We start from the raw sequence: 18,168 nt of genomic DNA, 5'->3' as shown, positions 1-18,168 counted from the left end.
CCTTGTGATCATTTGTAATTACTCAAAGCACTTCAAACTTTAAGAATGCAAAAGCCAGTGGATAAAACACAGGTATGATATGAACACCAAAGTCAAGGACAAATTTATAGGGCTCAGGTGTCCTTTCATCATCCTTATTTGTACTCTGAGAAAAGACTAAAGCTGTAAGATAAGCTTTACATGAATTCTTACCGTGCCTGCCTGATGCAAGAACCACATGAGGTAGTCTTCCTGAATGTCCACAAGATTGGAAATCTCAGGAATGTAAAATGTATCATATTCCACATGCTTCACTTTAAGATTTACCTGATACAGAACAAAATAAGGACAACTAAAACCAAGACAACTGGACAATGACTTCCCACAAAACATCTCAGTAGGACATTCAACCCTCCCACGTATTCAGCCTTCTCCCCACTCGTCACACTCAATATTTACCTTATATAATTTCTCCAAGAGCTTGAGAGCTGCTGTAATATAATTGTTAAACAGTACAGGAATTAAGAATGTCTTTCTTCCTTGAAGAAGATAAACAACTGCATCTTTATAGAGGTTTACCAGCTTCATGAAATATTTCGGGCATACCTGAGACCACCAGTTATCTTTAGAAAGAAAGAAAAACCATATTTCAACATATAATCTTGGTATTTATGTCTGAAGTATTTATGTTTTCTGCCTACTAGCTAAAAACCACTCCAGCTAGAAAGCGAACGTCATTCTAAAATAGTTTCCTAAAATTGACTTTAAAAGAATCCAATAGCCCTCACTGGTGTGGCTCAGTTGGTTGAGCGTCATCCCATACACCAAGAGGTCACCAATTTGAATCCCAGTCAGGGCACATGACTGGGTTTCTGGCTCAATTTCCAGTAGGGGGCATGCAGGAGGCTGCTGATCAATGTTTCTCCCTCATCGATGTTTCTCTCTTCCTCTCCTTTCCTCTCTCTCTAAAATCAATAAAAACGTGGTGGTTTTTTTTAAAGGAATTTACTAAAGTATTTCTAGAGAGAGCAGCAGCTATACAAGAATCCCTGGAGCCTTTTTTGTAAATCTTGATCTGATTTTTTCTGCTCAAAAACTCATTTAGAAGGCTAATCTAAAATTTCACTCCCGCCGAAATCGGTTTGGCTCAGTGGATAGAGCGTCGGCCTTCGGACTGAAGGGTCCCAGGTTCGATTCCGGTCAAGGGCATGTACCAGGGTTTCAGGCACCTCCCCAGTGGGAGATGTGCAGGAGGCAGCTGATCGATGTTTCTAACTCTCTATCTCTCTCCCTTCCTCTCTGTAAAAAAATCAATAAAATATATTTTTTAAATACATAAATAAATAATAAAATAAAATTTCACTCCCAAGGATACACTGTGGACAAGATGCTAAGGTACATATTTTGGGCAGGAGCAGTCATCTATCTTAGTCCTTTCAGCCCCCTTCTCATCCACCACACCTAAATCCTGGATCAGGGATGCCAATGACCACACATCCCAGAACAGCATCAATATGACAACCATTCCTTCCTTTCAAGAGGCATAATTAGTTGAAAAACTACTATTTCTGCTTCTCACCAAATAACCTGACAAGAAAACGGTATCAATGACTTCTCTTTTGTCAGTAATAAATTCAGCCATACTGAAATATGTAAGAGATTAAATAATATATCTGAGACTTAAAATAAAATTCCAGCAAAAATAAAAAGTTTGTGGTAGGGGAATAGATAAAAAGGGCAAAATGTTGATAATAATTAATTGATGATGTCCTGTAGTGTTCTCTCTACTTTAGGGCATTTTTTTAAGTTTATAGTTCTATAATTATAAGTTAAAAACAAATTCAGTGTAAAACTGAATGATTTCGATCGCTTTGTGCCATCCTACCTGAAAAAATTAAAATTAAAAACCTTCAAAATTTAAAAGTCAGGTACTATACTCGTTCTCAAGTTGCCATCTCTCTACCTCACAGTCTATTAGCACATCTGAGAAAATATGCTCCAAAAGGCTTTTGATCTTAAAAAAATAACTAAGGGCTAACATATTACTACTAGTGCTTCTATGACTTCTGTGTTTATTTCTTCTACAAAGGTGGAAGCAATCTACTCCAATATTCCACTCGAGGAACATAGGTTCCTCATGGGGAGATCACACTCAAGTAACATCCTACTTCTCATGGAACGCAGACGTTACTGAGCTGCAGTGAACACCTAAAAAAATTTACCAGGGAGAAAAAAGGAAAAAAAACAGTAGACAAACTTTCTGCACTTGGTTAATAAAAACATCTCAGGTGCTACTCCCATGAGAGACACTCTCCAATTCACTGAGGAACGGAAGGTTCTTATCTCAGCAAAGTGTCCGTAGCCTGCAAAAATCAGTGAGGACTCAACTGCCCTAAAAAAGAAAAACAAAACAAACATTTGGTAAGTCTCCACCAGGTCATTTTCTTCCTCTCCTTTTCTGGAGACCTGTGAATCACCAAAACTGTTCATTTCACTCCCACCCCCTAAGTTAGGTATAGGAGTAAAAGCAATGATAGACATTAAATTGAGGCACTACTAACTACTAGCAAGAACAGGAAAAGGAAAAATAAAGCTGGATAATCTAACTTTGTGAATATTTAAAAGTCAATATTAGTGTGGCGTGAATTATTTCAAATAACCAAAATAATGGTTCAATTTGTTCAAATTGCCAATACGGCTAGTTAGAAATTAACAGCAAAGAAAAAAAGGTTAAAATGTTAAGGATGTTAAATGGCAACAAACAGCTTCTTGGATCTCAATCCACCGAGAGCCAGTGGTCACACCAATAAAATAAAAAGCACAAAACCACTAGTACTGAATATAGCAAATTCACCTAATACTTTGCTAGGGTTTGTATCCAGCCGCAGAATGGCCATAGCCAGAGGAATAGTCAACGTTATATAATACTTGGAATCCTGGAGCAGGGGGAACTCAGGTAGTATTAAATAGATTCGCATAGCTTCAACATCTGGTGGTGAACTTGACAACTGAGGAATCAGGCAACTTTCAAAGCTGTTTAAGATCTGTACGAGAGAAAAGAGCATTGAGCAATTCAAGCATACATGAGATCTAGTTACCCCATCTCTAATTCATATGCTATTTAATAGATTCTCAACTCTCACGCATTGTATCACTGAGGACCTCCTATGAGCCAGGCACTGATGTAGGTGTTCAGAATATATCAGTGAAAAGAAAAACCAAAGAGTCTTGCCCATGCAGACCTTACACTCTGGAGAGGCATTTCCTTAGGAAGGTTTAGGCCAAAAAGAAAGTGGAAGGTAGGTCAAATTCCCAAACTGAATATTTTAGAATTAAGGTTTATACAAGACCTTTGCCTGTTCGTCTTTTTCTTTCTCTTGAAAATTGAAGTATTGCAATGGGAAAAAAAAGCACTTTTAAACATGCACTTTGTCAACGTAAAGAACATACCTGTTCTAGAATCACAGAATGTTGTGAGTTCATTAACTTCTCAAATAATACCCTAGTTGAGTTCAGGTCAATCCCAGGGATTTTGGGACTTGTCTTAAAATGTTCATCAATTCTAAACAAAAACAAAAGAGGATGTAAGAAACACAAAGCAAACACTCTGACAGGAATTATAAACAGGTAAACAAAATAGTTTATCAATACTGATCACATTTAAATTTGACCTGGCAGACAATATAGTACATTTTGGAAAAGTCAGACAGAATAAACCTCTCTGGAATCCCTTTTTCAAGATATTCTTAAAATTGTCAAGGCTTTTTTCCTTCCTGTCTAAGTACAAGGATCATCATTTCAATTTGAGACCGTCTCACAGTTTATGAGCAGTGTTATTTCCCTGACTTGCTCTTGTGTTTTTGCCTTTTTCTGTAATTGTGGTGCACTGAACAAGCAGTGGGTGCTGTACCCAGATGTAGAAGAAGTACCCTCTGCAAACTGGACCACTCATCAACAAGTGGCAAGTAGAACTTCCTTGTTTAAAGCCTTTCTTAAAATCAGATCTACAACAAATACAAAGCTAATGTACTAGTTAACACAAGAGATACAATTACAGCTTGGCCAGTGTGGCTCAGTGGATTGAGCACTGTCCCATATACCAAGAGGTCACCAGTTGGATTCCTGGTTAGGGCACATGCCCAGGTTGCTGGCTCGATCCCTAGTAGGGGGCGTGCAGGAGGCAACCTATTGATGTTTCTCTCTCATGGATGTTTCTGTTTCTCTCTCTCTCTCTCTCTCTCTCTCTCTCCCTCCCTCCCTTCCTCTCCTCTCTCTCTAAAATCAATGAAAACATGTTTTTAAAAAAGAGAAAGATACAATTACATTCACCCAGGGACTAAATTTCACTGCTACCGTTTTTAACTTCCTAGCAACTTATCTTTTTTCCAACCTTGAATAAAGAGCATTTTAGAGTACTCTGAGTAAAGTCTTCATTTTTTTAGACTTAAAGAATGTCTCTTTTAAATGTCCGCTCTTGAACATACCACATCTATCAATCACAAAAGAACTAGCTATTTGCAAAACGGGTTTCTGTTTATGAGTAATGGACACATTCAGATAGTCTTAATACCCTCTGACAGCAATGGTTTAATTTATAAAAACATAAGCAGAGCTTCTCACATTTATTTTTAAACCACAGTTATATGTGTTGGAACCTAAACTGTCAAATCAAGAGGAGATGGTTGGGTTTTGCTGCGTCTTTTGTTGTTGTTCAAAAAAAAAAAAAAATTCATTCTGGTGTCCCATATGTAACTTTCCATATGCTTAGATGTAATTTTGCTACACTGTTAAGAAAAAACAAAATACCAAAAAAAAAGACAAAATATTTTACACGTATGCTTTGTAAAACTGGTCTTCATTTTAATTGGTTCCCATCAATGCATTCTGTATAAGCTGCAGGAGCAGGACTCCTGAAATGGCACTATTGTCAGTTAAAAAAAAAAAAAAGCTTCCCCCAGAACCTGATGGAATCTATGTTATTAAGGATGGAGAACCCGACAGATCTGTCTGAGAGCCATTCCTAACCTTCATAAGAGCTGTTCTTCTAGAACAAGATTCCTCAGCCTTGTTACCATTAACTTTTGAGGCTGGAAAATTCTTCGTTGAATGGGTGGGATTGTGAGCTACTTAGCAGCATCCCTGGCCTTTGCCTACTAGGTGCCAGTAGTATACCTTCCCCCATTGTAACAAAAAATGTCACCAGACATTGCCAGGTATCCCAGGGAAGCAAAATCAGCCTGGTTGAGAATCACTGTTCTAAAAAAGACCAAAATCAGCACAATCCAGAATACTTTTCCCTGGAGGAAAAGGCTAAGGATTGAGTCTGAAATGAATTGGATAAGCTCATTCTAGCTGCCCTAATGATACAAGTAAATCACTTAGCAATCTCTAATTCACTGAAGAGTTTCTGAAGTGAGCTCTTGCAACCCAGTTAGGTGGGATGGGGGAGTGGGATTCATACACAGAAATGATGTCCAAGTCTTCTTGGGATTCTCATTGGCAAAAAGTACGAAGAAATGGTAAGGATCTGGGATCACCAAAAATCAAAACCCATGACAAACCCTCTGCTGCATCAGGTTCCTAAGGGGTATATCTGCAGAAGGGATAAGGCCAAGTCAAAAAAAAACAAAAACCCAAAACCCACATACTCTATTTACTACCTGAGGGTTCAGCCCAAATGTACTTTCCTGGTGAGCTGGGCTGGATGAAAGAGGAAATCATTGATGTGAGAGAGACACATGGATTGGTTGCCTCCTGCTCTGCAACCAAGGTATATGCCCCTGACCTGGAATCGAACCTGTGACCCTTCAGACCACAGGCTGACACTCTAACCACTGAGCCAAACAGGTCAGGGCAAAAATCTTACTTTTGATTACATCAACTCTTTCTGAGATACAGCCTCTCTCCTTGGTAATCGGCCTCTCTGCCAACCAGGCATGAGTCAGCATTGCCTTTCCTTCATTACTACTGGTCATTCCAGTTTCTGCATAAGTCATTAGCTTATCCACTGAATTAAGGCCAACCACCATCAAAGAGAACAGAAGTGTTTCACAGCCTTTGCTGAATAAGTATCTGTATCACATGTGGGTATTTATGACATTTGGGTATTTTTTAAGACTCTAAGTCACTTACTTTTTTTCAAGAAAACTTCCATTCCAACAGGCTGCAGAAGATAATATCTGAACAACATCACTGTTCAGAGAGAAAAAGGGAGGAAAGCCTTTAATAATTACAAATAGGTAGTTATTTAAGCATCAGCAATAGATTAGACATATATTCTCGGGTTTCATTAATAGTAGCTCTTTCTAGGGTTTCAGGTGAAGCACTGGAAAATGTGCATACAATTTGCTTAAAAAAACAACAATATTGCGTCACATCTCAAAATGAATAGGAGCTTAAGTTTTCCGTAAGTCATAGTAAAATAAAAACAGAGCATAAAACTATCAAAAGAAAAACTTCTTGCATCTGGTAATGATCTTGAACATTATTCTACCACCAGCCATCTACGCTCCACCTTATCTCCAAACATGAACAAAAAATAAAACCAAAACAGAGAAGTTGAGCTATCTCCCAAATACAGAAATTATCTTTGCAAATAGCTGAACAACCACTTCCTTCTATTTTGCTGCCTATCTGAGAATAAAACGAACGATAACTGAAATGTGTGTTTATTTCTATTACTTAGATTATACAGGTTCTGCGAAAATAACTAGTTTCCAAGGATCCAGAGTGAAATTGCATGTCAGGAGCTCTAGACCCTCTTATTCAGTTTAAGGAAAGGGAGGGAATGAAACAAATACAGGGTTGTGAAGGCTGTTTCAGTCATAGAATCTGGGTCAGGAAAGATCTTTAGAGATCATTTCTTCCATCCTTTCATTTTATGAGAAAACTGAAAACTAGCAAAGTGTCATGGTTCCAGCTAAGTGAGGCCACAATCCTCAGTCCCCTCTCCACCCAGCCCTTCAACAGTGAATCTAGTCCAGTTTCCCCTGCTACCTTCCAGCCTGAACTCCTCTGTTGAGACACCTATTCTGAGGACAGCCAAGAATTGCTCTAGGGCATTCCCAATGACCCCCAGTGTGCCCTAAGTTCAGACCCTGGTCATCTGCCCCTACAATCCATGGCATAAAGCCAGGTATATTATACACATTTCTGGGAATGACCACAGCTTAGTACAGCAAATGTGATTCATTCATTCCCAAGAAGAAGATTCTCTGCAGAAAAATAGAAATGCTAAAGAAAACCAATGAAAAATGTATAAAAATGTTCAGTAAAAAGTTCTCTTTTAAGAATAAAATAAACTTGATAAAAGGCCTCAATACTTTTTACTATATTTTTTCCCCTATTTGACACTGAATTACCATCTCAACTAATCATTGTGAATCCTAGAATATTCAGATGAGGTAAGATAGCTATCTTAGACTTAGGATGCTTTGGAACATGCATATGAAGAAACTCTTGGAGTCAAACAATAATAATAATTTTTCTTAACAGAAAGGCCAACTCAGACCTTCATCAGGATTTTTAAGATCTGAACAAGGCAGGCTGAAGAATACAATCTCTGAAAGAATGAAGAAGGAACAACCTGTATGTTATTTGGGGTAAGAACACCAAATCCTGAATATATAGGTGCAAAACTGATTCCCTAAAATGTAAAACATCATTTATATTCCCAACCTCAATAGGAAAGTGGGGAAAATCACTGATAGAAGATTCCACTACACTTTTGAAAAAATAAAAACAAATAATTACATACTTGATTGTATTTGCATTGTTGTGTTCTGAGAGTTTTTGTTTCCAAGCTTCTATGGTTTCATCATTTATTAAACTGGTATAATGTGCTTGGTTCATAATCCTGAAGTCAACAGCAGGAGAAGAATTCTGGAGGATGAAATACAACAGTAAAAATGAGAAATTATGTAGGATGGATCTTTTCCCCTCTGCTTCTCCCGACATAATCTCCATTTTGTGTTTCACTTACTACAGGAGCTGGGGTGCACTGCCCAGATGCCCCCCACCCTTCAGAAAGGGGGAACTCACTCCCCCCAGCTGCTGAGAGTGTAAGCTCCTGACAGCTGACAGCTGGGCTGCTCTCCAGAAATTGCTTCACTCCTTTCCCATCCAGTGGCAGTTAGAGGTGTGGTGTAAAGGCCCAGCCCCTTTGCCTCAACTCAGGAATGGCTGAAGCGCCACCCCAACCTCAGAGCTCCCCAAGGATTGCCTGGGGACTCAGTTATACTGATTGGCAGATCAACTTCTCCCTCTGCCCAAACCTGACTCCTTCATTCCATGTAAAGGTTGTTCCACAACGCATTCCCCAAAACAACTTTCTGAACATAAATCTCAGTTTCAGAGTTTGTTTCCCAGAGAAACCAACTCAATATGACTTTTCCAGACTTCTTGCCCCTTGGCTGAATCACCATAATAGCAAGGTTTTTAAGGTATTAATCCTGTGCCATAAATATTCACTGAACTCCAACAAAATATATTATAAAAAGCTGTTATAATGTATATTGCAAATAATCTATAAAAAATGACTCTTAGTTTCTTGCTCCAAGTTTATAGCTATAAATTTATAAAGGTGGCAAAAGGACATGTCAATAGTGGACTTAAAAATTCTAAATGTTGCCCAGGACTGTACATCCTTTATTCCGTGAGATTTTAAAAACATAAGCAATTTTATTTTAAAAATTTCCCTTTTCAACTAATTTTCCCCAAATCCTATTCTTGATGTAGAACTACGAAAAAGTTGAAAGTGCTTTATACCTCCTATACTTGTCAATAGAAAAGAGCAAAAAGTGCCCTAGCTGATTTGGCCCAGTGTGTCGGCCTGCGGGACTGAAGGATCCTGGGTTCAATTCGGGTCAAGGGCACATGCCTGGGGTTGTGGGCGTGATCTCCAGTAGGGGGTGTGCAGGAGGCAGCCAATCAATGATTCTCTCTCATCATTGATCTCTTTCCCTCTCCTTTCCTCTCTGAAAGCAATAAAATATATATATATGAAAAAAGCAAAAAGTAATAGTAGAGCATTCATCCACCAATTCATAAAATGATCATTTTTTTTCTAGTTTGCATCTACACATAAAAACACAACTTTCAAAGCAAATTTTCTTGGTTTTTCCCATAATTATGAGTTAAGATATCATTATAAGGGAAAAAGAGAAGTCGTGTTATGAATCAGAGATGCTTGCCAAAGTTTTTGATCCGGTTCATGATAATTATTTTACTAAAATGGCCACAGACATCTATTGAAAGAGCAGAAGTCATCTTGGATTATATAGATAAAAATCATAAGACAAAGTAGACATTTGAGCAAATACAAACACACTCTGGTTTTTAAACTATTGTTGTTATGTAAATTTTAATTACTTCCCCCATTGAAGGGTGAAGCTGAACACAAACTTATAAATAAAATATAGACATGGAATTATTTTCTCATTCTTCCCTATATGTCCACCCAATAAACTTCAGATGCCTTAAATAAAGTACAATTTCAGAATTACCTAAAGATCTAAGAAAAAGCATCAATTTTCTTCTAATCAATGTCTTCTAATTACATATAGGCCAAAACGAAAAAGTTGGTCTAGGACAGTGTTTCTCAACTTTGGCTACTCTTGGATCACCAGAGCAATTACAAATCCTGGCGGCCAAGTCACACTACACCAATTCAATCAGATTCCCTAGAGGCATTAGCATTTTTTAAGGCCCCCCAGGTGATTTCAATGAGCAACCAAGGTTGAGAATAACTGTTCTAAGAAAAAAGAGGATTATGTCACACTAGAGCAGTGGTTCTCAACCTTCCTAATGCCTTGACCCTTTAATACAGTTCCTCATGTTGTGGTGACCCCCAACCATAAAATTATTTTCGTTGCTACTTCATAACTGTAATTTTGCTAGTTATGAATCGTAATGTAAATATCTGATATGCAGGATGTATTTTCATTGTTACAAATTGAACATAATTAAAGCATAGTGATTAATCACAAAAACAATATGTAATTATATGTGTGTTTTCTGATGGTTTTAGGCGATGCGACCCACAGGTTGAAAACCGCTGCTCTAGAGAATTGTGCTTTCTGTTACTATGAGTGAGTCATGCTAAGATGTGCATGAATTCATGCACTTGGGGGGGGGGGTCCCCTCAGCCCCGCCTGCACCCTCTTGCAGTCTGGGAGCCCTCAGGGGATGTCCACCTGGACATCCTCAGCACTTCCGCAGAGGTGGGAGAGGCCACCACCACTGCACTCGCCAGCCATGAACCTGGCTTCTGGCTGAGCAGCACTCACCCTGTGGGAGCACACTGACCACCAGGGGGCAGCTCCTGCATAGAGCATTTGCCCCCTGGTGGTCAGTGCACGTCATAGCGACCGGTTGTTCTGCCGTTTGGTCGATTTGCATATTAGCCTTTTATTATATAGGATAGCAGGCTTTCAGACGGATACACACACGTGCACACACACACACACACACAATCTCAACTGCATTCCCTCTTCAGTCCTATCTAGGGAACAAGATGAAAGGAAAAATGGCTATGGTTTACACTCACTAAATTGCCAAGACCTAGAATCAAATGTAGCAAAGGAGTATCTGAACATAACTCCTCCCCTCCCTTCTTCCACCTCAGGCCTGGTATTAATGAATGAGTCAGCATTTTACAAAAATGGAGCCTGGCCATAGCCAGTTTTGCTCAGTGGATAGAGCAGGGGTGGGCAAACTTTTTGACTCGAGGGCCACAATGGGTTCTTAAACTGGACCGGAGGGCCGGAACAAAAGCATGGATGGAGTGTTTGTGTGAACTAATATAAATTCAAAGTAAACATCATCACATAAAAGGGTACGGTCTTTTTTTTTTTTTTATTTTTTTTCTTTTAAACGGGCCCGCACCCGCCCCGCGGGCCGTAGTTTGCCCACGGCTGGGATACAGGGTCAGCCTGCGGAATGAAGGGGCCCAGGTTCAATTCCGGCCAAGAGCACATGCCCGGGTTGTGGGCTCGATCCCCAGTAGGGGGGGTGCAGGAGGCAGCCGATCAATGATTCTCTCTCATCATTGATGTTTCTATCTCTCCCTCTCCCTTCCTCTCTGAAATCAATAAAGAAATAAATATATATGTTTTTAAATGGAGCCTGTTACTACACAGATGCTTTTTATTGGTTCTTTAAGTGATTCTTCATGTGATATGGTAACAAGATAAGCATGATTTGATCAGTTTCTGTATCTAAACAAAAATCTATGGTTATTGGCTTAAGTAAAAGTGTATAGGTTTGTTTTTTAAAAAGAGCAACACCTTACCAAGTAATACCCTATTTTTATTTTCTTTTTTCCCTTGCAATCTTACATTTTTAATGCATACTACTCTTAACAGGTGTTTAAACATTAACCTGCCCTGTTTCTTTAACACTAACCTACTTCACTTCCTTCTCATCAATGTTTTGCCAGTCACATCAGTGTTAATTACAGTAAATTTAAAATTCAACTACAGCTTTTTTTCCTCTTTGGCTGCCATCATGAATATCCCAGTAACTATCCACACCAAGAAGTTGCTGACCAACTGACTACTTCAGTGGAAACAAATAGTCATCGACATCCTTCACCCTGGGAAGGAAACAGTACCCAAGACAGAAATTCAAGAAAAACTAACCAAAATGTATAAGACCAGCAGATGTCATCTCTGTATTTGGATTCAGAACCCATTTTGGTGGTGGTGAGACAACTGGCTTTGAAACGATTTATGATTCCTTGAATTAGGCAAAGAAAAATGAACCTAAACATAAAATTTGCAAGACATGGTCTGTATGAGAACACCTGAAGAAAATAGCAAAAGGAACCCAGAACAGAATGAAGAAAGTCAGGGGGACTGCAAAGGCCAATGCTGGTGCTGGCAAAAGTGAGCTGGAGACTGGACAACAGAAGGAGTGAAGACTCTTCAGGGATATTACAGGGTGGGGCAAAAGTAGGTTTACAGTTGTGAGTACTTGAAACAGAGTTTATTCTTGTATTATTATTAATTTTAATTAATTTATTAAATTACTTTATTTTTTATTTATCTTTATTGTTGAAAAGTAGATGCCCCCCTTTCCCCAATGACCCCCTCCACCCTACTCTCTCTCCCTTCCCAGGCTTCCACCAAACAACTGTGAACCTACTTTTGCCCCACCATGCTATATCAGATAACATTTATAAAAGGAAGGAAACTAAGTTTTATGTTGAATTGAACAGGAAAAATATTTGTGGATATTTCGGATAATATTATTCAAGTCAGTTTCTTAGGAATATGAGTACTTCGAACTGTACTACTTGTGGACAAAAAGTTATTATTCTGCAGAGATGCAGTGTTTTTCATACGTCACTTTATTGGCATCTTAAAGAAACAGAATAATTTCAGCTTTCCTCAACATTTCTCTGTGAAGCACTGAAGCTGGGTCTAAAATAGGTCTAAAATTAGAGTTCCCAATCACCCCAGATGGTGTCACTAAACAGAACCTTCTTCAGGGTGCTGACCTGGAAAATATCTAATTATCAGTTTTAGCTGTCCAACCTGCAGCCTCAGGCTCCACCACAACCTTTTCTACCAAAAGCATAGAATTTTACTAATTAGAAGGTAAGAACAGTTCATATTTAAGGATGGCAAAATATCAGACTGATGGGGAGAATTTCCAATTTGGAATCCTTTATCATCACCAATGCCCCTTCCTTGCTGCTCCAGGATAGGATAAGGATCAATGCAGGGAGGGCAAGAGAGAGGAGAGGAGAGAAAGCACAAGAGTAGAAGAGAGGCTGGAGGGCACAAAGCAATTCTCTGGTGCTGGCTGCAGACTGATTTTCCTCATCCAGGAAGAGGGCAATGAATTAAAGCACTGTTGCAGATACCTAGGCCATATTCTCCTACCTTCAACCACAAAAGATACTGGAACCTCCTTCTTCCTGACTTACACATAATAGTGATGCAGGGGACAACATGAGGAAAATTTTAGTGTGGTGCAATGAGCAGATTATAAATGAGAAAGGATAGTTAAATACTGGGGTATCTCTTCTATATTTTGTATATATTCAATCATGTAAAAAAAAGAAGAAAGAAAGAAAGAAACCCACGAAGTTCTCAAACACCTAGTATTTTCACTACTTCATGGAGAAGCAAAGAAACAGGAAGTCTAATAATGCCAAAGTACGTATGAACTATCTAGGTATCCTTAAATCTCTTTTGGAACAGATATAGATACAAGTAATTTTAAATTATAAATTAGAACTCTATGACTAAAATACCAGAAAAAAATATTGGCATTTCAAGGAAGCAAAATGAAGCTAATGTCTACAAGGTTTAGTTTGCTTATTTTAATAAGATAAACTGGTAGAAACAAAGAGTAACATTGCTCTTGTGTAATTATTTATTTTTCTGTATAATTATTTATTAAAATAAATACTGGTTCACCATCATTCAACCCCCAAAGTAATAGTCAAAAGAAAATTTTACCTCATATTTGGAGCAAAGTACAAAAGTTTGGTCTCCTCCAGAGAAGATCTGCTTAACAATATGATATTTAAAGCGATCTGTCAAAAAAATTTTCAACAGCATGTTTTTCAATAATTAAAGTTTTTCCTTGATCCCTTTTCTAATATTCCAAAATATCCTTCACAATGGTTTCCTATCCATTTTAATTATGTCAGAGAAGTGAAAAAAAAACTGTCTCCTGGCTCTCTGCCCAGGACTGTTTCTACTTCAATTAAAAATAAATATATCAAATGGTAGCCTCCACTCTAACCCTATCTCCATCCCCTCCCCAAATGCCAGCTAATGCTGACCTCGTTTCTATTTTTCATTCTAGTTCTGTCATGCCACTGACCTGCAATTTAAAACGGTCAGTACTATGAACAGTAACATCTGCCTAACAAAGAATTCAACATCTGAGTGTGGTGCTCCCTAGCCCCTTCAGGATGAAGCTTGCCATATAAGAACCTGCGTGTCCTACTCCCTGCTTTGTATGTCATCACACTGTGTCTATGGTAATACTCTAATACCATCACGCTGCTTTTATTTCTAATCTAGTACCATTCCATTCCATGTCTCCATGCCTTTTCCTTCCACCACCACCAGCACACACTGTTTCCATGAATGGTGTCTTCTAGAGCATAATCGGAACAGTGCTCCCGGAACTGGGCCATTCTGGTACGCAGCACCCACTCCCTCACAGTCCTCTACCTGGCTAACTCCAAATCATCCTTTAAGACACAGCTCAAACTTCCTCTAACTGGAATACTCCTGAAGGCTTCCCCTGTGTTCCCACATTACCATGAAAGTTCCTAAAACCATAGCATTTACCATAATAAATTGAAATGTACCTACTTATGTTATAAAATCATTTTGGCAAACATTGTAATACAAGTTTATGATCACATAAGGAAAAGGCACCTGTTAGGTTGTAATTAAACTTGGAAACTTTGGGTTTCAAATCAACCTTTAAAACACTTGAGTACTTAAAGTTAGTATATAAAGTTAGTATTTCTTAAACATATACATTCCTAACATAATAAGTACAATATCTTGAGAAAAAGACATTTACAAATGACAGAGAGGACACCAAGCCATTCTTTCACTTTTTGGAACATCGCAAAAAAAAAAATGAAAAAAATCCCGTTTATTTTATATTTTAAGTTCTACATTTTTAGACACTCACATATTCATTCCACAAATATTTACTGAGTGAGAAGTTTGTGCAAGGCCCTGTACTGCAGGCTAGGTTTACAAAGAGGAAAAGATTCAGTCCCTGTCCTGAAGTTTCCCACAATCCTGAAAGTGTCACTTTACAGTCTTCAAAATTAATTATTAAATTATGCTTCTTGTAATGACTCTCCAGCTCCATTTCAGCCTCTGCATTTATTCACACTGAGCCTGCCTTATTTTGGACACTATGCTATTTAACTATTTTTTTAAGTAAAGGTGACAATGGCATAAAATGAAACTGTGTCATATTATGACGAAAATATTAGCAAAGGAAAGTAATACAGTACAAGTATTAAGAGCACAGGCTTTAGAATGAGGCAGATCTGAATTTAAATCCTGCCCTAGAATCTCTGTGATCTTGGGCAAGTTACTTAACTTCCCTTAAGACTGTTTCTTCATCGCCGGCATGAGGACAACAACCACTAGTTTTTAAAGTTATCCCAAGTGCTTAGCATAGTAACGGAACTTGGTCAAGCATTCAATAAACATTAACTTTCATAGTAATTAAAATGTCTACCAAAGTTCTTGGGGCCAAAAGAACATTTTCTGCTTTATTCTTTAGGATCTCACCTATATAGCTAGTACTCAAATATTTGTTGATTGATATTAAAAGAAAAAACCTCATATTCATTCCCTCAAAAGACCTCAAGGAAAAAATAAAAACATGTTCTCTAAAAAATTGTTTCTATCATTTAAATATCATTAAATTCTAATGAAAATCACTCTTACCAGCTGTGGCTGAAAGCTGACCACTATGAGCAGCCCAGTAGCCTTTCACAGGAGATGGGCACTTAACATTACAAGTATGTCCAGTTCCTAGTTGACCTCTTGCTCCACAACCAAATGCATAGATGAGTCCAGAAGAAGGCACGAAGGCAAGGGTGTGTTGTCTGGGGAAATATAATTAAATTAAAAATAATTACTGAATATGGATATACACTCAGACTCTGACTTTTAACGTCCACAAGTTGAGCACAGCAATTCCTAGGCATGCCCCTAGAAAGCCTCCCCCATATTTCTATGTGACTCTTTTCACAGTGGCTGGCTTCCCATACTCCTATCCTTCTCTGACGCTCTTGGTCATGGGGAAGATGGCAAGACTTGGGAAGAGCTGGATGTCCTGCTGCATTTGGCCTTTAGGATGAGAGGAAAGAAGGCGGGTGGACCAAGCAGAATTTCTGAGAAGTTCTCGGAGACTCTCTCACTTTCCTTTCTTCATGTCTTCCCCACATCCTGCTACTCTTTATCCCAAAAGAAGCCTAATGTCCCCATGTTCCTCTGCTTATCTAAAACCCTTCCTTACCACAGCCTGCTCAGAACCAACTCTCTCCAAACTTTCACCATAGGTGTGCAGCAGCTATGATTTCTTAAAATAATAGTGATTAGGTCTAACCACATTCTCCATCACTACAAGACAAGACCCATTTCTGGGTCTAAATAGCTAGTAGGGCCCTAGCCAGTTTGGCTCAGTGGAGCAGACTGAAGGGTCCCAAGTTCAATTGTGGTCAAGGGCACATGCCCAGGTTGCAGACTCGATCCTCAGTAGGGGGCGTGCAGGAGGCAGCCAATCAGTGGTTCTCTCTCATCATTAATGTTTCTATCTCTCTCTTCTTCTCCCTTCATCTCAGAAATCAATAAAAATATATTTAAATAGATAGATAGATAGATAGATAGATAGATAGATAGATAGATAGATAGATACTAGGAAGCTCTTAGGAGCGAGCACTCACCTGCCACAAGCAATCTGAGTTACTTCACTGCCCATCAGCTCTAGAACTCTTCTTGGATTAACCTCATCATTCATGGAATCATGCCCAAGTTGCCCGCAGGAACCAGCACCAAAGGTAAACACACCTCCACTCTAACAAGGAGCAAACATCACATGACTGCACTGGACTGCTGAGTTTCACTCCTCTCAAACCTTCTGCGTACAAAATTCTTATCACAAATGGTCTGTACAAAGACACTATGCTCACCTTATACTTGGCCAAGATCACTGCTATGGGATGTTCATTAAATAAAATAATAATAAAGGAACGTAAGATATCTTTATGGAACAAAGACAGCACTGCTCAAGGGAATGTGTGCAAACTGTAAATTTTGAAAATTGTTTAAAAGTACAATGGTGTGTTAGAAAGCAAAACACAAAAAAAAGAGAAACAAAGAAACAGATGAAATGAGATGAATGCATCATCATTCATATATAAAAAAATTAAATGCTCTACAAACTCCTTGGTTAAGTAAGATGTATTTTTAACAGCTACATTTGAACAAATGCTAAGGTATTTTATTATAGTGAATCTATAATAGTATTTATCCAACATGAAAATAATTTTCACTCTCTCTAGATGTGACTGTTTTAGAAGCAAAAGAAATAGGTTGATAATTTTTAAATGTTAATTACATTGCTCTTTTCTAGATATAGGGTTGGACAAAAGTAGGTTTACAGTTGTGAGTACCCAAAACAGAGTTTATTCTTATATTATTATTTATTACTAGTGGCCTGGTGCACGGATTCGTGCACATTAAAAGGAAATTAATTAGAAGGTGGCCAGTGGGGCGGGACTGGGTGAGACAGCCGGACGCCCTGGAGCCTACCTCCCGTGGTCCCTCTCAGGCAGGCCACACCTGGGGCAGCTCCAAAGCTCAAAGGGCGTCTGCAGTCACCACAGCTCAGCAGTAAACCAGATTCGGGGCGGCAGCGCCACCCACGGCCAAAGGTGGAATCATGTAGCCCCATGAGGAATCAGGCTCCCTCTTCTCTGGTTCTGGGGTGCATCACCCGAGTACTGCCACTGCCAAGTCACCGCAGCTTGGCAGCTCCTGCATTGAGCGTCTGCCCCTGGTGGTCAGTGCACATCATACCTACCGGTCAATCGGACGGTTGGATGGTTACATGATTGCTTAGCCTTTTATATATATAGATTGTATTATTTGCCATATTAACAACTGTAAACCACTTTTACCCCTCCCTGTATTTAAATGACTTATTTTAAAGGAACATAGAATGTTGCTACATATACTATATTTTAAGGTTATTTACATAAAACTATTTTTAAACATCATCACCACTCTCTCTAAACCAGGGGTGGACAAACTTTTTGACTCGAGGGCCACAATGGGTTCTTAAACTGGACCGGAGGGCCGGAACAAAAGCATGGATGGAGTGTTTGTGTGAACTAATATAAATTCAAAGTAAACATCATTACATAAAAGGGTACGGTCTTTTTTTTTTTTAGTTTTATTCATTTCAAACGGCCGGATCCGGCCCGCGGGCCGTAGTTTGCCCACGGCTGCTCTAAACACTATAAAAAATAATCAAAAAAATTTAATCAGCCCTGGCCAGTTGTTCAGTGGTTAGAGCGTTGGCCTATGGACTGAAAGGTCTAAGGCCAGTTGCCAGTCAAGGGCACGTACCTCAGTTGCAGGATCCCCAGACCCAGTAGGAGCTTGTGTGGGGGACAATTAATTG

General features: G+C 38.9%; 1 protein-coding gene across 3 annotated transcripts in view; it reads right to left on the bottom strand.

Moving 5' to 3' along the window:
• The window catches only part of HERC3 (HECT and RLD domain containing E3 ubiquitin protein ligase 3), an 82,984-nt gene that overhangs the window by 32,661 nt on the left and 32,155 nt on the right, over window positions 1-18,168 (bottom strand). For all 3 annotated transcript variants that reach the window (XM_014536855.1, XM_014536856.1, XM_014536857.1), the window contains exons 7-15: window positions 16,427-16,557; window positions 15,426-15,586; window positions 13,449-13,525; window positions 7,736-7,860; window positions 6,112-6,171; window positions 3,430-3,541; window positions 2,834-3,023; window positions 439-602; window positions 193-306 (exon numbers count right to left, since the gene is read on the bottom strand). In XM_014536855.1, the coding sequence (XP_014392341.1) occupies window positions 193-306; window positions 439-602; window positions 2,834-3,023; window positions 3,430-3,541; window positions 6,112-6,171; window positions 7,736-7,860; window positions 13,449-13,525; window positions 15,426-15,586; window positions 16,427-16,557 (1,134 nt within the window). The remainder of the gene's footprint in view (window positions 1-192; window positions 307-438; window positions 603-2,833; window positions 3,024-3,429; window positions 3,542-6,111; window positions 6,172-7,735; window positions 7,861-13,448; window positions 13,526-15,425; window positions 15,587-16,426; window positions 16,558-18,168) is intronic.

This window comes from Myotis brandtii, unplaced genomic scaffold (assembly GCF_000412655.1).
Source record: "Myotis brandtii unplaced genomic scaffold, ASM41265v1 scaffold1675, whole genome shotgun sequence".
NCBI lineage: Eukaryota > Metazoa > Chordata > Mammalia > Chiroptera > Vespertilionidae > Myotis > Myotis brandtii.
Note: the sequence above shows the minus strand (reverse complement) of the source record. Positions and strands in the feature narration are given on the sequence as shown.